Source organism: Carcharhinus amblyrhynchos, chromosome 9 (assembly GCF_965287045.1).
Source record: "Carcharhinus amblyrhynchos chromosome 9, sCarAmb.v2.hapA, whole genome shotgun sequence".
Classification (NCBI taxonomy): domain Eukaryota; kingdom Metazoa; phylum Chordata; class Chondrichthyes; order Carcharhiniformes; family Carcharhinidae; genus Carcharhinus; species Carcharhinus amblyrhynchos.
Window position 1 is genome coordinate 77,966,432 of NC_137332.1, and position 24,189 is coordinate 77,990,620.

A 24,189-nucleotide genomic window follows, 5' to 3' on the forward strand; every position below is an offset into this window, starting at 1 on the left:
GAGAGGGGACATGATAGAAGTATATAAGATACTGAAGGGAATAGATAGAGTTAATAGTGAGAGACTGCTCCCTAGACTGGGTACGAACACGAGAGGTCATCATTTAAGGGTGAGGGGGGGGAGGTATAATTTGGAGGTGAGAAGAAGGTTCTTTACGCAGAGAGTTGTGGGGGTCTGGAATGCGCTACCGAGTAGGGCGGTGGAGGCAGGAACGTTGGACTCGTTTAAGATGCAGTTAGATAGGCACATGAGTGAAACGAGAATGGAGGGATATGGTAGGGGCTATTAAATAGGGTTAAACCTTGGGAGACACCGGAAGGGCAGGCTGTAAGATTAATATTTTTTGTCTTTATTCCACAGGTGGAGGTCCACCTCGTGTCAAGCGAGGGGCATGCACACGGTGGGTCGTGCGTGGGCTGCTCTTGGAAGTCCAGGAGTGGCCTAGTACTTCATGTCGGTGTGTGTGCTTGATCCTGGACCGGTAGACGGGCGCCGCAACAGCTCAGTGACTAGCACTGCTGGCTGTGCAGACACATGGATTTGGGCCTGTGTCTGTGGGAGTTTGCGCATTCTCCCTGTGGTTGCGTGGGTTTCCTCCGGGTGATCCGGTTTCCTCCCACACCCCAAAGATGTGCTCTTAGGCTAATCGGTTTTTACCAAATTGACACTATTTCTTCCCTGAATCTGACTGAGTAGGGTCCCATTCGAAGACACACAGGGTAGAATAGGTGTAGGGTGATGCGGCGACGCGGGCTCGTTGGGCCGAAGGGCCTGTTTCCCGTGCTGGGTTGTTCTTTGTTCTTTGTTCTTTAGGTGAGAGATGAAAAAATGATGAGCAGGAACTGATTTTGAGATTCCAGCCCTCATTCCTATCGTATGGAATACATGTGGCTCCAGTATAAGGGTGCAGTTAGTGAGCTCACAATCAGCAATGCTGCCCTTGCCTACACCTTGTTTTTTTTTCTCAGCTATACCAGATGTCCTATCAATCAAAGTACTCCAGGAACAAGGGGGTATTTTTCTCTCGAAATGAAAGCGGTTCTTTTTTCATTTTAAAAGGACTCTGAACTTTTAACTCACTTTATATTGTTACATCGGAGGTCAGAAGTAATGTTTTTTTCTGAAAACATAAGAATGCACAAGCGCACTTTTACCAATGGGGAAAAAAAATCAATGTATCTCAACACTTTCACAATAGCAGGATGAGCATTTTAGATCTCTAACCAAAACTCGTTTTACTAGGAGACGTGATTCCTGGCACTTCAGAGGAATCTGAACTGAAAAAAAAGCCAAATGTTCCTGGATTACTTTTGTTGACAGATTTTGAGATACAAAAAATAGCTGTCCTTTTGGTTTCAATAATAAGATGCTGCATTGTAAGTTTGATCAGATTTTACTGAAATTATTGATTGTAGGGCTCAGTCCTTCAAAGGTTTTTTTAATCATTATGTTGGTCAGCATTGTGCAAGTGTTGAGATGCATTGATTTTTTTTCCCATTAGTAAAAGCACTCTTATGCAATCTTATGTTTTCAGAAGAAAACATTGCTTCTGACCTGCAGTGTAACAACATGAAGTGATTTAAAAGTCCAAAGTCCTTTAAAATGAAAAAAAAACTTCAACAGCTTTCACTTAGAGAGAAAAATATCCACCTGTTCCTGGAGTGCTTCGATTAATAGAAAATCTCGTACAGCTGAGAAAAAAAACAGTTTCAAAAGACTCCATTGTCCATTTTCCATGGTTTGCTATTGTAGCTGAATGCTTGGCTCAACCACTGTTCTTAATGGGTGCTGTATTTACATTTTGATTGATTGTATTAAGATGTTGTTAAAGGATTATCAGTCTTTGATGTGGTAAGTGCAATAAATGTTTGTTTTTATAACAGATTGATCATTAGAGGATATTTAATTTTTTTGGATGGGTTTTATAAATGAGAGGATTTTTTCAACATGAAGTGTGTTTGAGTGAGTGCTCTATTCGATTGGTCTAAGCTTTCTTTTTCTTTATATTTCAAAGACATGGCTGTGAAGGTCTACTCAGTGGATACTGGGCAAGTGGCTTTAAAGAATACAATGTGAGGCATGGAGGGAGTATGAGGAGGTACAGATGGGGAATAAGATATATGAAGGGAGCATGGAACTGGCATACAGAATATGAGGGATGTGAGGAATTTAAGGGCTCATGAACATGTAACGGGACAAGTGGGGGTTAGATGGGATATATGAGTTGGGTGTGGTTGAGGGGGTGAGTGCTTGATGATCTGCCATTCAGCTATAAAACTGGGGCAACAACCCAGTAAATGTGGAGGCAGTCGTTCTAACCTGCTGACCTGGCTATTCACCCACTTCCACTGTCACCACTGACCTGCATCCTGAAGGGATGGGGAGTTCAGTGAGCACTGAGGACTCCAGAACCCCAGGGCCAAACTCCATTCTACACCTGTCACCCTGAGATGGGCAGGAGCCTCTTCAGACACTGAGTCTGTCAGGTTGGCAAGTTTCCTGAAATGACCTTCCTACAAAAATCAGTTTTGTGGTACTCGAAAGATAGGTGTTATATTAAATGGTGTAATTATCTGTAATTCAACGAAATATTGTGGAATTAGACCATGGTCAAGACCTCAGTATTTGTGTGTTATATTGAAATGTGAAAAAATCTACACAAGTGGAATATTTGTGGTATTTCTCTTTGTCTGGATTGTGAAAGAGCTTACGTCAAAGAGCTAAGGTGCCTGTAACAAATTTGGGAGCATGGCCAAGGATTGAATATACTCAATCAAACATATTTTTGTAAGGAGTGAAGTAACATTTAAATAAAACACTCTTAATTAATTGTATTCAATGTGGAAAAGCTCTGCCCTAATGACACTTGCATCACCAACAATTCTTCTCATTATATGTCTTAAATGGTCTCAAGCGCTGCTCACTGGCCTGCCATTTAACCCTTTCCTCGCCACTACTTAAACACTAGCTCAGCCCATGCCATCTGCCAGAGTAGGACCCGTTCACTTCACTTCCATCTCCCCAACATTTACTAAATCTGTTACTCAACACATTGTATTCCCACTTTCCCTTCTCATGTATACATCCATCTATTGTTTTGCTGTACTCTGGCTCTGAAGCTTTTTTTAAAAACAGAATCCCTACAGTGTAGAAGGAGGCCATTCAAGTCTGCATGACTCTCCAAAAGAGAATCCCACCCAGGCCATCCCCTCTGCCCTTTCCCTGCAACCTCATGCATTTACTATGGCTAATCCACCTAACCTGCACCTCTTTGGACACTATGGAATAATTTTAACATGGCCAATTTACCTAACCTACTTTGGATTGTGGGAGGAAACGAGAACACCTGGAGGAAATCCACACAGGTACGCGGAGAATATGCAAACTCCACATAGACAGTCACCCAAGGCCAGAATTGAACCAGAGTCTCTGGCACTGAGGCAGCAGTGCTGACCATAACTCTCCAACTCTACATCTCAATTCCCTTCACATCCCTGGCATTACGGTGTAGATCTGTTCACTGAAATATGCATTATTCAAACTTAAAAACACTGAGTAACAGCATGAAACATTGACATCTGACACGCGTGGAAATCATTTAGGAAGCATTAACCTAGCCTGTTTTAGTTTAAAGGAAAAGGAAACTTTCATGTGCTTAGGAATGAGAAAGGCTGTACTTTCTCAAAGATTTGAAAACATATTTTAAATTTAAGATGTACAGCTCCTTGCTGAACTGAGGGGCAAGTATAAGATCCAAGTTGGGCCCCGTTAAGAAAATTGTGTATGATTAAGGGGAAAGAGAGTTTGCATTTGGAGATGCTGCATGAAATTAGGCCTTGTTAAGTTGGACGACATGGAGAAAAGAATCTGATTTAGTTTTGTTTATCAGGAGAGAAAATTGAAACTGTAATCCCACTTTTGAAATATTAATGGTTATCTGATAATTGAGGAACTATTCAAGTATTTTTTGCTGAAGATTTCTTTATCATCATAATTATTCATCGAGTGGTTGTGACCCCTAGAATTCATTGAGGTTGAAATGAGAAGCATCACAAAGAAGTTCAGAGAAAGTGAACAAAAGCCCTTTTGAATCTCACTGAGCTGAAATTAAAAAGTAATACACGAATGATGTATGCTGATGTATGCATGGAGTTTAAAAAATCTATACAACTCAACATATTTTTGATGGAAGTGTTGAATTTCCGTCTCAGAATGATTTGTAGTAAAACTATAAATCCATTTATCTTTTATGTTCAATTAGAACTAGGCCTGATACAATTAATCCCCCAATTTAGTGAAGATAAAAGTCTTCTGGACTACTGGAGACCTTATTAAAGTTCCTCACAGAAAGTTGTCTCTCAAGGTTTGCACTGAAGGTTTACTGGTCCTTAATGAGATCATTGATGGCCAAAAAGGTGGTTACATGAACTACAGACATTTCGGCTCTGAATTTTCTCCCCTGTCCCTTTGGCCAGAAGAAAATGGTGGCATAGTGTTCATGTTACTGGGCCAGTAATCCAGAGGCTTAGGCTAAAGCCTGGGGACAGGGGTTCAAATTTCGCCACTCCAACTGGTGAAATTTGAATTCAATTAATGAACCTGGAATATAAAGTTAGTCTCAGTGATAGAGATCAGAAATGCAATTTTGAGCCTGGGTTAGTGCTCCATGGGAATGGCAGCATCGGTGGAAAATACTGCATGGATTGGCAGTGCCAGCTCAGCGCTGTGCCAGTTTTTATTCACTGATTGGGGTGCCCTTTAAAGATGGTGTCCCAATCCCTGTGGAGCTGGCCTTGCCTACTCTAATCTGGCCCTGTTCCTCCAGACTGACAGTGTAAACCACCTCCACTCTTCTTTTTCCCCAATCGGAGACACACAAGATCTGGAATTATAACAATGCAGCTGGAGAGCGAGATACCGGTTTTCAGTCAGAGCCTGACACTTTGAAAAAAAATGGGAAAACGAAATCTTTCATTGATTGTTGTTAAAATCTATCTGGTTTACTAATGTCCTTTCGGGAAGGACATGTGACACCTGACATACACACACACACTAACTGTCCTCCAAAATGAAATCAGTTCAAGATGAATTAGGAATGGACAACAAATGCTGACCTTACCGGCAATGCCCAACATCTCATGAAAGAATAAAGTAAAATTCTTGGATGGTTTCTAGGCTCAGATGGTTTGAGGAAACTCGACAATGCCCACGTGCAGATTTGGAGAGTATTGTATTTCTTCCTGCTCTGTTTGCAGAATGTCAAAGCACCTTTGTTGCTAGGGTGGTGGTTGTAAACAGACAGGATGATTTCAGCTTATATCCTTCCTGATACTAATTCAGCTCCCTCATGGTACTTTAGCAAAATAACACCACCAACGTGTAATGCTCAAAGGGTAAATATGCCGCATTGGTGGTGATGTTGGTCACTTTATTCAGATTGATGCCTGCAGTGTCTTGGATGACCGATGAGGTGATGGGGAAAGGGAATATGGACTTCTGAACTAAGTGATGTATTGTGTGTTTGAAGAACTCCAGTATGAGTTTTACCGAACTGTCGTCCCAAGGAGAATGGGCAGTACCTCCATTATCATGTTTAAAGCTGATGTAAATTTACATTCAGTGTTTGTTGTGTAAAGTGAGTCGTCATTGGTGCATTTACGTAAACGTTCAGGCGCATTCTAGAATTAATCATCTTATCATTATTCTGATACTTACTCCCTTCAATGATGCAATGAATCTTCACCGCTGAAGAAAATCTGGTCGAGGTGTGTACTGGGCTGCAGATTCAACCCATTCATTTTCCACACCATGATGAAAGTTTAAGTCTGTCCCAAAGGAAGAATGAGCTGCTGTTCACTTAGTCGGTGTTTGGAATCCCCAAATGGAATGTATCCTTATCTGGTGCCTTCCTGAGCGGTTGCACATTGGATTTTTTTGATCCCACTCGTTTTTTAGGAAACGCTTGCTGGATTACTTTATAATCGAGGACACGTGCAATCACATAGCACCCTGTTCCCAACCCATTTAAATCACAGAACCAAAGCAACCCTACAGTATAGGAGGAGGCCATTCAGCCCATTGAGTCTGCACTGACTCTCTGATAGAGCATTCTCATCCAGGCCCTATCCCTGTAGTCCTGCTAATGTTCCAAGGGGAAAATTTAGCATGCCAGTTGGTGATGGAGTTAAAGTTGTAGTGGCGGAGGAATGTCCCACCCCACTTCCCGTCTGCTAGTATAATCCTATCTTTTCACATTTCCAGTCTGCATTCATATTCATTGGGATCCCTTGGAAAGGCACAGGATGGCAATTTTACCTTTTTGCCATGACAGTTTTACAATCTACAGGCCAGACTGTCCACCATGGATTCTCTATCCAGTAATCCAGGATGGAAGGGCAGAAGGATAATGTCTGCGTAACCAGGGGGATCAAGTGGGTATCTCAGGCTTTGGCTAGAATAATATGAACTTGTACCATGCCAGACTCCATCCCAACCAGGTGATCTCATATCCTACTCAACTGGACCCATCCTTTCTTCCCCCAAGATTAGCCACCAGGCCAGCCTGACAGAGGAACGCTTCATGCTAAAGATCCTCAGCCCACCCATTGGCTGACAACATAAAATCCATCCTGGAGGTTTTCTTGCCAACCACTTTGTCAATTTTATCCAGGATTTCCATCTCTCTGATTGAACTTTTTTTTAAATTCATTCATGGGATGTGGGCGTTGCTGACTGGCCGGTCAGCATTTATTACCCATCCCTAGTTGCCCTGGAGAAGGTGGTGGTGAGCTGCCTTCGTGGATCGCTGCAGTCTATGTGCTGTGGGTTGACCCACATTGTAGTTAGGGAGGGAATTCCAGGATTTTAATCCAGCGATTTTGAAGGAAGAGCAATAATTTCCAAGTCAGCATGATGAGTGGCTTGGAGGGGAACTTTCAGCTATCTGCTGCCCATGTCCTTCTCGATATTCCTAGAGGCATCACACATGATCTGTTGCCTCCAAATATCCTGCCCCCACACTCTTGTTGCTCATTGTCATGTCCACACTCTCAATGCACTCCATCCTCTGTTGCTCACTGGTGATTATTTGATTGGAAGACTGTCATTCTTTCTTTGCTGCCTATCATCTATTTTTACAACTAAATTGAACACGTTTCCACGTTTAAGTAAAACATCACTTAATTGTTGCTGTGACTTTTCCGCCAGGTACCTCTCTCCCACCCACCCCGCCCCCCGCAAAAGCAACATCTGAGAGATTAGCCTTCAATTCTTCGAATTTAAGCAACAATCTTGGAGGGCTGGAGATGCTAATTTCCCCCAATACTCTAAACTTGGATTTTCAGAACCTGGCTCAAGCAATGCTTTCATGCAGTGTTTTTTTTTTGTTGCAAACTTAATTGCACAGTAGCCTAAAAATACCAAGGGCCTCGTTTCCGGCAAGATAATCTTCTTAATCCAATTATTAGGAAAATGTTTTCATTTAGTCGCACAATTTAGCTATTTTAATGGCTCTGTGGTAACCATATGTAATTACCATGTGGCTGTCAGTAAAATGGTCATGACGTCAACAGACAGGATGATTTCAGCCTGTATCCTTCCCAATATTAATTTGGCTCCCTCACAGTAATTTAGCAAAATAATACCATGGCATTTGATGCTTGAAGCCGTTGAAAAAGATAAGATGGAAACAAAAATTGTCAGCTTGCCTACAGCTCATTATTCTTTTCTGAGTGATTTTTTTTAGAAAGGCTTTGGCACTTAATTCTCCAAGCAGAATGTTCTTACTCAGAGAACTGTAATGTTGGAACGCCTAATTGATAAGTTTGATGTATTGGGGCAATAACGTTGTTTTATTCAGTCACTGCAATCATCAGTGGTACTGAGGTGTTTGTTCAGGCCAGTAATAGGATCATCAGAGTTGGTAATGATCACAATATCCAAATGGATTGAGTTTATTAATACTATTACTCATCTCCGTGTTGCATTTTCATCGCTCCATGCTAATTTTTTTTTCCCTGTTATTTATACTCATGGCTGTACTAAACTCTGTTGAAATCCATAATCGGGAAGAATAGGCATTGAATAATATACAACAGGATAATAAGCATATTGACTGTCACGGTTTAGGAGTTTGTAGTTTCTACTCTCATGGGTGCAGAGCCATTGGTTGCTACTTAATTGCACAGAAGCCTAAAAATACCAAGGACCCTGTGTCCTTCCTGCAAATTCTTGGCCCATTACCTAGATAAACAATCGCATGATCCAAGGATTATTGCAGACCATCCTGGCTCACTGCAAATATATCATATTAGCTATATGACACGCATTCCCTTCTTTTATAGAAGGGAAACCGAAGAGGCACTCAGTGGAACAATAATGTACTGATAATATTATTGGTCTATTAATCGAGAAGCCTAGAACACTTAGATAACAAAGAACACTGTGTTAGACTCCTACTTATTGACTACAGCTCAGCCTTCAACACGATTATTCCCCTGAAACACACCTCCAAACTCTGTGGCCTGGGCCTCGACTTCTCCCTCTGCGACTGAAACCTGAACTTCCTAACCCACAGACCACAATCAGTAAGGATAGGCAACAACATCTCCTCCATGATCATCCTTAACACTGGTGCCCCACAAGGCTGTGTTCTCAGCCCCATACTCCTTATACATCTGTGACTGTGTGGCCAAATTCCCCTCCAACTTTTCAAGTTTGCTGATGACACCATCGTCGTTGGTCAGATCTCAAACAACAACGAGACAGAGTACAGGAAAGAGATAGAGAATCTGGTGAACTGGTGTGACAACAATAATGTCTCCCTCAGTGTCAATAAAACAGAGGAGATCGTCATTACCTCAGGAAGCGTACTGGAGAACATTCTCCCGTCTACGTCAATGGGGATGAAGTAGAAATGGTTGAAAGCTTCACGTTTTTACGTATCCAGATCACCAACAACCTGTCCTGGTCCCTCCATGCCAACTCTATCGCCCACCAATGCCTCTACTTTCTCAGAAGACTAAAGAAATTTGGCATGTCAGCTACAACTCTCATTAACCTTTACAGATGACCCATAGAAAGCGTTCTTTCTGGTTGTATGACAGCTTGGTGTGGCTCCTGCTCTGCCCTACACCGCAAGAAACTACAGAAGTCGAGAATGTAGCCCAATCCATCATGCAAACCAGTCTCCCCCATCCATTCATTCTGTCTGCACTTCCCGCTGCCTTGGCAAAGCAGCCAGCATGATTAGGGACCCCACAAATCCCAGACATTCTCTCTTCCACCTTCTTCCATCAGGAAAAAGATTCAATGTCTGAAGTCACATACCAACCAACTGAAGAACAGCTTCTTCTCTGCTGCCATCAGACTTTTGAATGGACCTACCTTACATTAAGTTGATCTTTCTCTACATCCTAGCTATGACCGTAACACTACATTCTGCACTCTCTCATTTTCTTCTCTAAGAATGGTATGTTTTGTTTGTATAGCACACAAGAAACAATACTTTTCACTGTATAAGAAAATAAATCAAATCAAATTTAAGACACAAGTTTTAATCTTACCATGGTAGCTGGGACAATTTGAATTCAGTTCATTAATAAATCTGGAATAAAATGCTAGGGCGGCATTTTTCCAATGTGCTCAATGATTTACTGCCTCTGAATTGGTCTAACAAACCATTTAGTTGTACGTAACTGCTAGAGAAAAGTAGAAGAAGAATAAAACCAGACATAACCACTGGCATCGATTGAAATACTAGAACCAAAAGGTACAGTTTATCCAGCCGACCAACTCACTGACATCTGGCGACTTGTGCAAGTGAGGACAGCTGTCCCATAGATGAGTTAAGCAGCAGCCTGACAATAGGCATACTCACCAAATGATATTTTTACGCCCATGTCCTACTTGCCACCATTCTTCGGTATGTCATGTCCCATGGTGCTGTTAGGGAGGGAGTTCCAATATTTTGACAGCAAAGAAACAATGATATATTTCCAAGTCAGAATGATGAGTGGTTTCAAGGGGAACTTCCAGGTGGTGGAACTTTCTAGGTGGTACAAGTCTCAGCTTTGGAAGGGGCTGTTTAGAACATAGAACATTACAGCGCAGAACAGGCCCTTCGGCCCACGATGTTGCGCTGACCAGTTACAAAACAATGACCCACTAACCTAAACCAATCCCTTTTCGTCTCTAAACCTATCCACGGATCTCTTAAACGCCCCCAAACTAGGCGCATTTACAACTGCAGCAGGCAGGGCATTCACCACCCTCTGGGTGAAGAACCTAGCGAGGTAGCCTCCACCACTTCAACGGGCAGAGAATTCCAGAGATTCACCACCCTTTGAGTGAAGAAGTTCCTCCTCAACTCCATTCTAAACTTGTAGGAGACTCAGTGAGTTGTCGCAGTACGTCGTGCATATAATGCAGGCTGCTGCCTCTGTGCATCGGTGATGGAGGGAGTGGATGTTTAAAGTAGTGGATCAAACAGATTACTCCAAATTGGGTGATGTGGAGTATCTTGAGGTTTGGAGCTGTGCTCATACAAGCAAGCGGAGGATATTCCATCACACTCCTCACTTGTGCCTTGTAGATAATGGATAGACACACAAATGCCTGGATAAAACTGATGTGGCAACTTGGATGAAGTTTCACCAAGGGTGATACAGTAGTATTGAACCACTAAGTGACAGTAAATACTCACAATAATACTGGTTGTTTAGTTCACCTGGGTGCCAAGGTCTGTCACAGTGGTCAATCTGAAGACAAAATTCTCCCTGTTCCCCCGATGAGTGACTTACATAATCGTTCCAATGACTGAACTTCTCATGGTTCTGTAGGATCTTTCTTTAAACGTTTTTAGCTAATGGTAAAAACAGCATTTTAGTCCATTTAATTGGTTTTCAGTAACTTCAATGCTCATTTTTATGCCTTCACAGATGTCCCAGGTAGGCCCCATTTGTAGAGCACACTCGAAGTCAGCTTGATTGTACTTTGTTATCTTCAACACTGTTATTGATCTCAAAATTTCTATTTGAGAAAGCAGCCCGCTTCCTGCCCTTAATGAGATTCTGTTTCTTTTCCCTGGTATGAGTCCGCTATAATGATGGACTCTCATAGACTTCATTAGAAACATGAAAGATATTTATTAATATTTTAAAAAAAACCTGTGCTAAAGCACAGTCCCTACATGTCCCCTGCCAAAGAGAGGACTCCACCCCCTAGGATGATTACCCATGCTCTTCCCAATTGGTTCTCCCAAGTCAGGTGACCCTCTACTGCCCTGAAAGGGAACTCTTTTCCTGTTCAACCAAATAAACAAAATCAAACTAACTTAACGACAACTCAAAAAGGGTAGCTCCCTAAAAGGAGGGGAACCGCCTGAAATAAATGACAAAGCAGAAAGGAAACGTAAAACATCAAATTAAAATATGATTGAAGGGGTCAATAATGCAGCCCAGTCCCTGCAGTGCCTGCCCTTAAAGAGACAACCACCACATCCTTGTAGAGCTCTGCCGATGCTAGGAAAGCATTGACTTAACTAAGTTGACCATCGTATTTTGTGCTTTAAATCCACAATGCAGTTCTTATCTGCAGTTTTCTCTCAAAGTTCCAAGTTAGCATCATGAGACAGATTACACAGACATGAGATTAACATCACAGCCGGCCTATGTTAATTTGTATGAAAAAAATAAGGAAACAGTTACATCATTAAAAAAAAGTGATTGTATGTTAAAAGGGGAAATAATAACTTGACTTACAGGAAGCAGACTTACAGGAGTACCATCATCTGCAGTTCTCCTCCAAGCCTGACATTAATGCTCCTTCAGTACTGCTGGTTCAAGAGCACCGAGCTCCCTTCCTAACAGGCTGTATACCTACCGCATCGATTGCCGCCTGGCCAAGGGCAATTTGGGGTTGACCACGAATGCTGGCCATACCAGCAAGATGCATCTTGTGAATGAATTTTTTAAAAACCTTGATTACTATAGGCACGAGGGCAAATCAATAGCTCGGTTATTTTAGGGTGAAAGCACAGACAAACAAATATATTTAATGTTGGGGATGCCACTGGTTGGAGGACTAGGGCGAACTCTGCATCACGTCTAACTGCAAGGTTGGATACTATCATCAGGTAATGAGACACAATGCTGGATAGGGTCGGGCGTCACATCTGACTAAGTCAGGAATGGAAATATCGTCCCTGAAAGCTGCCAGAAATGTTAGCCACAGCCAGTTATACACTGGAGTTTTCACCAGGGCTCGACACTGGATCCTTGGATAGAGTAAGAAGGGCGGGATGGGGGCACATGAAGGGGGGTGCCCACAAGACGGTTGATAAAGGGGTCGGAAACAAGGACACGGGTTCCCCTTCCCCATGCCGGGCCCCTTGATCAGATGCCGAGTGCCTGTACATGAAGAACGTCCCTCAGGTCCTTCAAACTACCAAGAAATTACAAACAGTTGTGAACCAAGCCCAGTCCATCGCTCAAGCCAGCCTCCCATCCACTTCCCACTGTCTCAGAAAAGCAGCCAGCATGATTAAGGACCCCACGCATTCTCTCTTCCACCTTCTTCCAATCAGGAAAAAGATACAAAAGTCTGTGATCATGTACCAACCAACTCAAGATCAGCTTCTTCCCTGCTGTCATCAGACTTTTGAATGGACCTACCTCTGATCAACACCCTAGCTATGAGTGTAACACTACATTCTGCACCCTCTTCTTTACTTCTCTCTGAATGGAATTCTTTGTCTATATACTGTGCAAGAAACAATGTACGCTAATACATGTGATGATAATAAATCAAATCGAATTAAATCAGGTAGACCAATGGTAAACATAATAGGATTGGCTTGTTGGGGGTTGGCGGGGGGGTGGGAGTGGGTAGCTTCTGCAGTTACAGGAGACCTGTTCCAATATCATTTGTTCTTGCCCTACCATTGAGCCTGAGTGAGCTAGGTGGATAACTCGATGTAAGGGCTTCCTGAATGAGCCTGAATGCCACCTGACAACCAGTGAACAACTTTCCCGTGTTGGTTTCTCCTCCTGCTCACTTTACTCCTGAACAATTTTCCTGCAGCAGGGAGCATGATTTTCCACACACGTCCACCCTGCTGTCTGCTCCAGCAGGTTCCAATGAAATTCCCCCCATCCGGAGTTTTTATGGTGAGAGCAGTCAATTCCACTACATTCTTCAGTTGTGAAAAATAACAATGGCACAGTTTATCCGCTGTTATATAAATATCCTACTCGCTGGACCACTCCAAGCTATTTTGTTCAGATGTTGTGTTTCAAAATGCAGTCAGCTTTCTACCCACTGGAACAGTATTCATTATGTTCCTGGTAGGGGAAAAGAGTTCTCGTTTTCAGTTCAGTTCAATCCACCAAGCAGTCAATCAAAATTAACTCCCAGGAGCAGAACTCCAAATCTTTGAGGTTTGAGCCTAAGACTTTGAAAATTCAGCTAACTCATCACTCTGTCAATGCATAGAAATGATACTTGATCCTCCCCTCCCTGCTCAGCCTCTCACAGTAACAAACAGACAATGACCCAAATCTTCTGCTCTCTGAAATGCTGGAGGTGGGACATGTGCTGAAAGATGCGCGCCAGAACCCTGTGGATTTCCTGATACACAGACATACGTGGGAATTACAACTGTAGCAAAACATCCTATAGCGTGCACGTGAATACCTTCAACTAATACTGATATGAACTCTATATTAAGCTGCACTAATAAAAAACTATACCAGTTTGACCTCTGTTTGCAACTTGGTGATTTTTGTCCCCTTGCAATATGTTTGTGCCTATCTCTTTTTCAAAATATATACTATTTTTTCATTCCAGCGTTCAGCCATGCTATCCATTCCTTGGATGGAGCCACAGTGAGGAGTGACTTTGCATCGGTTCTGGAAGAATTTGGCAATCACTACATTCAGGAGGCGCTGTATGGGTTTGAGGAGACTTGCACCATCTGGTTTCCGAATCGTTCTGTTCAGCGCCAGCTGTGGATGGAATACCAAGATATTAGCAAAGGTTAGTCTCGGGAACTGAAAACCAAATGGATAATTTGAGATCAAAGTTTGGAGGTTAACAGGGTCAGATGAATTCCCAGCTGTGGGTTGTGTTCCACAACTTGAGTTACAACATCTGTTCCGTCAAGTGTGTGTCTTTTCATGACACGTACGCATATGTATACCCTAATGAAAATAAAGCTTCTCTAGTGATTTCTTACCAAATGCAATGTAATTTATAATCATAGGAGCAAGCAGAGTTTTGTGTCAGCACCCATGTAACACAAGCAATGTGTTATAAAATAACCTGATTTGGAGATTGAACCTTGAGGATCAAGTTAACCTCTGATAATATTAGACTGTTTGTGATATTGTGACTATTCACACTGAGCACAATGTGATAGCACAGTATGACTCAAGAGCCTGATGTGTTTGGGCTATTTGCAATGGGAACTGTTTGGTGATACCTTAGGGCTGCGGAGAGCTCTGTCTATGCTGGTGAGAGTTGAGTACTGATTGCAATGTATTGTTACAATCGGACTGTGGAGAGCTTTCTATGTTCAGCTCATCATGTTGCAATCACCAAGATATTGTGACCCGTTAACACTCAGCACGATCTGGTGTAGTGATATTTTGTGGGAGAGTTTTTTGTGCCAATGGTCCAACTGGGAGAAGAATTAAATCAAGGGGCAGGATTGTGTGGCATGGAGATCTCACCTACCAGCTAGATAGCCGATGCGGGATCTGCCCTGCCTCTTCAGGAAGGCCCACCAAACCACACACCAATTAGACAGTGGCCTGGCTACCAGATAACCTTTCTCTTGAATCAAAACCCCGGCGATGAAAGCCTTGCCTACAAGAGAGTTGCTGGCTGATGAGGCAGTGGCAGCTCCCAGAAGGACAACCTCGGGAATCCCAGGATCGCAGAGGACTCAGGTTACAGGTAAATAATGTGGGGTGCGGGGGAGAGCAGGAGATAGTTTGAAGGGTTGACAGTCACAGGAGAGTGAGAGGTCAGGAACAGGGAAAGGTGGTATGGCTTCCAATACAATCTTGCCTTCCCAATGTCCAGTCCTTCGATCAGACATAGAGTTTCTTTGATCGAATTATCCAACCACCCTCCCAAGGTGACAAGGGACCCTGTACATGTTCAACTGTCGGGCTTCCACATAAGCCCATTTGTAGCTACATTAATCCAAGCAGCAATGGACTGGGACTCTTAATTGGCCACTTAAGGCCCTCAATTGGTGGCAGGGCAGGAAGGTCATCATGGGCCTTCAGAGTCGGAGCTAAATTTTAATGGAGATGGAAAACCAATAGTGTGCATGTATGCATCAGCCACCTAAGTAAATGCCTGTCCTGCCTATAAGTTTGCCATCTATGAGAGTAGAAGCTTCTGCTCAATGTTTTATTCTAATAAATATATACATATAAGACATAGAAACATCTTTTTCTGTTTGTTTTTGTACGTTTGTCCCTGTTGTGGGAGGCGATGGCATAGCGCTTTTTAGGGAAGTGAAGACGCAGTGTTGCTGGACTGGTAACCCAGAAACTCAGCATAATGCTCTTGGGACCTGGATTCAAATCCCACCACTGCAGATGGTGAAATTTGAATTTAATAAAAGTCTGAAATTAAGAGTCCAATGATGACTATGAAATCATTGTCACTATTGTAAAAACCCAATTGGTTTGCTAATGTCCTTTCAGGAAGGAAATCTGCTGTCCTTATCTTGCCTGGTTTATATGTGACTCCAGACCCACAGCAATGTGGTTGGCTCTTGAATGCCTCTGCAATGCAGTTCAAAGCAAATTAGTGAAGAAGAGTGAATGCTGGCCCAGCTATCAATACCCACAGCCCATGGATTAACTTCTTAAAAAGTGTGCTTTTTTTTTTGGTGCTTGAATTCTTCAAGACAATAGGAATGTTTCCTAAGGGGTTCCATCAGTACTTTTGGGAGGTCAAAAGGGTTCCATGGCTGGAAAAGGTTGAACCCTGTTCCAGGCAACTGAACCCAGTGCAGTGCACCAGGCTTAACCCCATGGTAAATTTTCTGAAGGATGCAATGAGGTTGTCCTGAACTGTGCAGGCTTTTTCCCACTTTGCCTGCCAAATCTATATTTTGTCTCAAATCCATCCCACAGATGGATCCTGGATCTGGCACGTGGAACGAAAGAAAAACTTCTGCTCTGTGATAGGGAATTCTGAACTCTGATAATGACGTATCTGGAAGCACATCCTATAGAAAGACTGAATTGAGGAGAAAAAAAGTGTCACGCTGTCCCTGTCTGAATCACAGATAGTTTAGGGATTCATGCCTTGGGTTGAGTTTTCCCATTTCACAGTTAAGACTTTGATAAAACATGTCACAATGAAATTTAAAGCCTATATCTATTTTCCACCAAATTCCTCTTCAATTTCATACCGACTTGTGTGTTTAGAATCACCAAGCTGTGAGTTCTCTGTGTGCAGGCTGACACAGAAATGGAAGCTTCAGACAACAACTGTAGGTTCGTATTGTTCAGTGAAAGAAAGTGTGTGCGTTTAATGTCTAAGCTACAAGCTTCACCCAAAGGTTATTTTTTGTGTTTGTCCAGTGGATGTGAGCATTTCTGACAAGATAAGCATTTGCTGCCCATTCTTAATTGCCCCTGAGAAGGTGGTAGTGAGCCACTTTCTTGACCACTGCAGTCCTTGTGGAGAGCATAGCAGTAAGAGGGTTCGATCTAGGCAAAGGTGGATGCTAGGCATCACAGAGCTGTTGAAGACGAGCTGCAGTTTATGTGCGAGGATGGTGACAGATGAGTGTGACATACCATGAAAACCGATCTCCTGCTATGAGTAGCTAATGATGTGGAGATGCCAGCATTGGACTGGGGTAAACGCAGTAAGAAGTCTCACAACACCAGGTTAAAGTTCAACAAGTTTATTTGATAGTAAACCCTCTAGCTTTCAGGGTTTGCCCCTTCGTCAGGTGAGTGGAGAGTTCTGAGAAGGGGCGAACCCCGAAAGCAAGTGGGTTTACTGTCAAATAATCTTGTTGTACTTTAACCTGGTGTTGTGAGACTTCTTAATGAGTAGCTAAAGCAGCTGCAGCAGATGGTGTAGGTGCACTCACGGTGCTGTTAGAGAGGGAGCGTCAATTTTTGACCCAGCGAAAGTGGAGGAACACCGATACAGTTCCAAGTCAAGATGATTAGTAGTTTGGAGGGGAACTTGTAGGCGGTGGTGTTCCCATGATTATGCTGCCCTTGTCCTTCAAGGTGGTAGAGGTTGTGGGTTTGGAAGGTGCTGTCAATGAAATCTTAGTGAGTTGCTGCAGTGCATCTTCTAAATACCGCTGTCACTATGCGCTGGTGGTGGTTGAAGTGAATAGTTAAGTTGGTGGATGGGGTGCCAATCAAGTGGGTAGCTTTATCCTGGATGTTGCTGAGTTTCTTGAGTGTTGTTGGAGCTGCACTCATCCAGGCAAGTAGACAGTATTTCATCCTACTCCTGACTTGTGCCTTGTAGATGGTGGAAAAGCTTTGGAGAGTCAGGAGGTGAGTTAATCTCCACAGAATTCCCAGCCCCTGGCCTGCTCTTGTTATCACATTTTTTTTTGGCTGATCCATTTAAATTTCTAGGATGTTGATGCTGGGGAATTCAGTAATGGTAATACTGGTAATATCAAGCGGTTAGATTCTCTCTTGCTAGAGATGGTTAATGCCTGGCACTTGTCTGGTATAAACATCATTTGCCACTTGACAGCCCAAGTCTGGATATTGTCCAGATCATACTAAGTGTGATATGGATTGCTTTAGTATCTGTGGATGTGCAAATAATATTGAACACTATGCAATCATAAATGCAGATTTACACTTCTGACTTTATAATGGAGGGAAAATCATTGCTGAAAAGCATCTGAAGATGGTTGGGCCCTAGGACACGACATTAAGGAGTTCCTGGGGCGAACCTCCAACAACCACAACCATTTTCCATTGTGCTTGGTATGATTCCAATCATTGAATCATAGAAACTCTACAGTGCTGGGGAGGCCATTCAACCCATTGAGTCTCTGACAAAGTGTTTTACTCAAACCTTCTCTCTTGCCTTATCCCTGTAATCCCATATGTTTACCATGGCTAATCCCATTTAACCTACACAATTTCGGACACTAAGGGGCAATTTACCACCTCCAATCTACCTAACCCGCACATTTTTGGACCATGGGAGGAAACTGGAGTACGTGGAGGAAACCCACACAGACACGGGGAGAGCATGCAAATTCCACATAGACAATCAAGTTGGAATTGAATCCGGATCCACTGTGCCATGGTGCCAACCAGCAGGGAGTTAGTCCCGATTCCCATTGATTTCAATTTTGTTAGGGTTCCTTGATTGTACACTTGGTCACATGATGTCAAACAATGTCAAGACTAGTCATTACCACCTCACCTCTGTAATTCAGCTTCTTTCATCATGTTTGAAGCAAGTCTGTATGCAATCTAGAGTCTAGTGACCTTGACAGAACCCAAACTAAGCATTAGTAAGCAGGTTATTCCAGAATAAGTGTTGCCTGATAGCACTGTCGACGACAATTTCTGTAACTTTGCTGCTGATGATTGAGAGTGGATCAATGGAGCAGCAATTGGTCAAATTGGATTGCTCCTGCTTTTTGCGAACTGGACATACCTGGGCAATTTTTCACATTGCTGGTGCAAATGCCAGTACCGTAGGTGGTGTCAACTATCTATTGGGTGCAGCTCAAATTGGGAACAGGCCAACAGGGACTCAAATACTAAAAGGTACATCCAGAAGTACTTTTGTTCTCCCCACCTTAAAGAAAAAATTGACGGAATCATCTTTGATTGCTTTGTAAAATTTGCCATTTTGGATAACCTCAGGTTCAGTCTACCTATTTTTGAGAAACTCTTGTCATCTCACTCATGGATACAGGCCAGTCACATGTCCCGGAATGGCAGTACAGATAATCATGGAGCCAACCTTCCTCATTTTAACTTTAACATAGCAAAATGCTTACAGCGAATGAAGGGTTTTTGAAATGTAGTCATTCTTGCAACAGAGGGAACATAGAAACATAGAAGCATAAAAGATAGGAGCAGGAGGAGGCCATTTGGCCCTTTCAGCCTGCTGTGCCATTCTTCACGATCATGGCTGATCATCCAATTCAATAGCCTAATTCTGCTTTTTATTCATAACTTTTGATCCCATTTGCCCCCAAGTGCTATATCTAACCGTCTCTTGAATACATAACACGTGACCCAGCAAGCTCCCACAAGCAGCAATGTCACAATGGCTAGATAATCTGGTTCTGTGGTGGTGTTTGAGGGAAAAATTATTTGCCTTATTAATTAAAATTATTATTTTCCAGTGAGTCTGCACTGACCATAATTCCACCCAGGCCCTATCCCCATAAACTCATGAATTTACCCTAGCTAGTTCCCCCTGACACTAAGGGGCAATTTAGCATGGCCAATCCACCTATCCCACACATTTTTGGAGTGTGGGACGAAATTGGAGCACCCGGAGGAAATCCAATCAGATATGGGGAGAATGTACAAACTCCACACGGACAGTGACCCAAGCTGGGAATCAAACCCGGGTCCCTGCCGCTGTGAGGCAGCAATGCTAACCACTGTGCCACCGTGCTGCCCACGTTTCATCAGAAAGACAGCGACTCCAGAGGCATAATGAAACAAAATTGAACGACACCAGCATTTCTGCCTGAGAGCTGCTTTGAAGGCAGGGGCCTATGGGAAAGGTTGAGAAGGTGGATTTCCAAAAATATCTGAAGCAATTTCTGCTCTGTTATTTTCTTCGAGAAAACAAGAAATTACGTTGAACAAAAAAAAATAATTACCGGGATCATATTTTTCTTTCAACATGAACGGCTCTGCATGTGGGTAGTGCCATCTGCTGGAGGTTTCATGATTTGATTCCTTGTCATCCACCATCCCCCTCCCAACAAATCAAATCGTCTTTTTCTCATCATTTCCAATATTTTCATTGGGGATAATTAAAAGTGTTAAAAAAAATTCATTTTAAAAAAGCTTATTTTAATTACCCTATAGTTTTTCTCACAGCAGTGCCCAGGAAATTAGTCTTGAATTCCTAATGACTCCTGGATAATCCTAGAGGATTGTCAACCCAGTAACAGCTGAAATGTTGCAGTGGTACATGAGGGAACCAGTATAAAGAATTAATAGCGAGGGGGGACAAAAAAACACTACATGTGGAATAATGTTTATAAAAATCCAACTCCTCTATTAGTTTGACATGATTATTATTGGATCTGTCTTTCTTCTTGACTTAACTCTCCTGCTCCACCTTCACGTCAGAAAGCTGTCGGTTCAAATCCCACTCCAGGAACAATCCACTCAGGGTTTAGCCAGCCTATTTGTGTGTGAGAGGTGGTGGGGGATGGGGGAGGAGGGGGTGGGGGCAGCATATTTGTATTTGGTTTCTCACTCAAGGGGCCAATGAGCAGATTTTGGAAAGATGTATGAATTTCAAAGAAAAGTTGAGTATGAAGAAAAAAACAACTTGCTGAGCTAAAATAAAGCGATGCCAAGGCAATAAATTGATGCAAAAGAGTAATGAATAAAAATGACCATTCGACTGTGAGAAGGTTTGATCTGATTTGATTTGATTTGATTTATTATTGTCACATGTATTAACATACAGTGAAAAGTATTGTTTCTTGCGCATTATACAAACAAAGCATACTGTTCACAGAGAAGGAAAGAAGAGAGTGCAGAATGCAGTACAAAGAAAATTACAGCACAGGAACAGGCTCTTCGGCCCTCCAAGCCGGCACTGACCATCATGCCTGAATTAACTAAAACCCCTACGCTTCTGGGGACCATATCCCTCTATTCCCATCTCATTCGTGTACTTGTCAAGAAGCCCCTTAAAAGTCACTGCCGTATCTGCTTCCACTTCCTCCCCCAGCAACGAGTTCCAGGTGCCCACCAATCTCTGTGTAAAAAATCTGCCTTGTATACCTCCTTTAAAACTTGTCCCTTGCACCTCAAAGCTATGTCCCCTAGTAATTGACTCTTTCACCCTGGGAAAAAGCTTCTGACTATCCACTCTGTCCATGCCTCTCAGAATCTTGTAGACTCCTATCAGAGTTCCCCTCAACCTTCATCGTTCCAATGAGAACAAACCAAGTTTCTCCAACATCTCCTCATAGCTAATGCCCACTAAAGCTAGAGTTACAGTCATCGTGAGAGTGGAGAGAAAGATCAACCTAATGCAAAGTAGGTCCGTTTAAAAGTCTGATAGCAGCGGGGAAGAAACTGTTCTCGAGTTGGTTGGTATGTGACCTCAGACTTTTGTATCCTTTTCCCGAAGGAAAAAGGTGGAAGAGAGGATATCTGGGGTACGTGGGGTCCTTAATTATGCTGGCTGCTTTGCCGAGGCAGTGGGAAGTATAGACAGAGGCAATGGATGGGAGGCTGGTTTGAGTGACGGATTTGGCTACGTTCATGACCTTTTGTAGTCCCTTGCGGTCTTGGACAGAGCAGGAGCCATACCAAGCTGTGATACAACCAGAAAGAATGCTTTTTAATGGTGCATCTGGAAAACTTGGTGAGAGTTGTAACTGACATGCCAAATTTCCTTAGTCTTCTGAGAAAGTAGAGGAGTTGGTGGGCTTTCTTAAAAATAGTGTCAGCATGGTGGGACCAAGAGAGGTTGTTGGTAATCTGGCCACCTAAAAATTTGAAGCTCTCGACCCTTTCTACTTCATCCCCATTGATGTAGACAGCATATTCTCCTTTACGATTCCTGAAATCGATGACAATTTCTTTCATTTTGTTGACATTAAGGGAGAGATTATTGTTGCTGCACGAGTTCACCAGATTCTCTATCTCATTCATATACTCTGTCTCGTCATTGTTTGAGATCTGACCCACTATGGTGGTGTCGTCAGCAAACTTGAAAATCGAATTGGAGGGGAATTTGGCCACACAGACATAGGTGTATAGGGAGTATAGTAGGGGGCTGAGAACTTAGCCTTGTGGGGCACTGATGTTGAGGATGATCGTGGAGGAGGTGTTGTTGCCTATCCTTACTGATTGTGGGTTAGGTGAGAGTGTGGTTGGAATTTTTCAGCCGTTCTTACCCACCTGCATTCCGTTCCTGCCACAAGTTTCCTGGTGGCAAGGGATGCATACAACAGGAATTCCAATTGACAGCGTGGGACCAGAAGACCCTGCCGCCAGCCAATGATGGGTCTCCGCAAAACATGCCACAGGGGTGCACAGAAAATCCAGCCTTGTGTGTGTCTGGCTCACTTCCCAGTCTCAGGATGTCTGCTCAGTCACTCTTGCCCACTGTGAGAGTGGGTGAGAGTATGTGTCGGTAGATAATCCTGAGACTGGAAATGAGCCAGGCACACACATTCGCTCACTTGGCCTCTCCTGCCGCTCTGCCCTACACTGTCTCCCACTCTGTCTCACATACTCACTCTCTCACACGTTCATTCATTCGCTCCCATGCACTCACATACTCACTCCCAGACATTCACATCCACAAACTCACTCTATTACTCTCTTCCAAACATGCACTCTCACACTCTCCCCCAACACATGCATTTACTCGGACACACACACACACACACACACACACACCACCTTCTATCCCCTCCCTGAGCCAAGTAGCAAACTCTCTAGCCAATCAGGCAACCTCACCCCACGCCCGCCACACCCTCTGCCCCCCTTGAGGTCACTGCATCTCCTCCCACCAAACCAGGCCAGCTTCATCTTTCTCCCTCATGGGTCCATTGCACCTTGATTTCCCCGGGCCCCTCCATCTCCCAGTACATTCACTGCTGTTCTAGTCAGAGACTTTTTCTGTGTCTCACGTGCCACTGATAGGCCTGTGCATGGAGGAGCAGACCCATGAAAAATCTTGGAAATTCACTTCCTGTCTTACCAGCACATTGAGCCAGTGCCTGCAGGGGCCACATTGAAAGGGCTCCACTGATTACATTGTGGTCCGTGGACTATTGGTTAGAAAAGCCTGTTCTGCGCTGACACTCCAGTGCACTGCTGAGGGACTGCTGGATTGTTAGAGGTTCCAAAGTTTCCGTCAAAATATTAAAATGAGGCCCGAAAGCCCTTTCAGATGATGCAAGCACTATTTTGAAGAAAGGCTGGGGAGATATTCTTGGTTTCCTCGTCAATATTTATCCCTCAATCAGTATCATAAAAACTGATTATCCGGCTGTTATCAATTGCTGTGTGCAAATTAGCTGACACGTTTCCTATGCTATAACAGTGACTACACTTGAAAAGATTTAATTGGTTGGAAAGCACTTTGTGATATCGGATGGTCCTGAAAACTGCTCTATACATACAAGTATTTCTTTTATATAATCCCAGTCTCTGAGAAGGCCCCTTTCTAAAAACACTCCAGCTTGATATTCTGTAAAGTTGGGATGGTTCTGCAACTTGGCCTAAATGGTGCGGGGCCCAGAATTCGGAGGTCCCACCTCTGAATGTGGCACTCATCGTTTTCACTGTGGAGGATGGTGGGATCAGGGACAAGAGGCATTTCACACAGATCCACAGTTCACGGGGTCACTGCATAAATACACGTGCAACTGTCTTCAAACAGAAGCAATTTTGGTCACCCAGATTTCTGAAACAGGACTTGTGAACTGAGATGTTTGAGGAAAAGGTCCAAACCTGCCGGGGTTATGTGTGGAGGTAAGATACTCTGGGATTGGTCAGGTATCCCTTTGGGAGAGGCCAGCTATCCCTTTGAGACAGGTAAGGTATCCCTTTGAGCCAAGTCAGATATCCCTTTGAGAGAGATCAGGTATCATCTGAGAAAGGGAGAAGTAGGCATGAATATGTGTAAGAAGTGGTAAAAATCTTTAGAATCATTTAAATGCCTTGACCTTTAAATTTTGAAAAAAATAGCTGAAAGTTGAAAAGAAATAATGTTGGAATTTCAATAGATGTTTGTTGATGTAAACCTGAAGCCTATCATTATAGGATTAGTGCTGCTTGACTGCTTCCACAACCTATCATCATTGTAATGGGGCCTGGGGAAGAGAGCTATAAATTCAGTTTGATTGACAGCTTAGAGGTTATTGAGGATTAGTTGTCTTTGATTGGGGTTATGAACACAAATGTTTGTATGCATAAGGCATGAAATAATTGA

General features: G+C 43.1%; 1 protein-coding gene across 1 annotated transcript in view; it reads left to right on the forward strand.

The window, feature by feature from the left end:
• astn1 (astrotactin 1) overlaps nt 1–24,189 on the forward strand; it is a 2,322,431-nt gene that overhangs the window by 1,907,071 nt on the left and 391,171 nt on the right. The window contains exon 16 of the mRNA XM_080195939.1: nt 13,846–14,034. Within this exon, the coding sequence (XP_080052065.1) occupies nt 13,846–14,034 (189 nt within the window). The remainder of the gene's footprint in view (nt 1–13,845; nt 14,035–24,189) is intronic.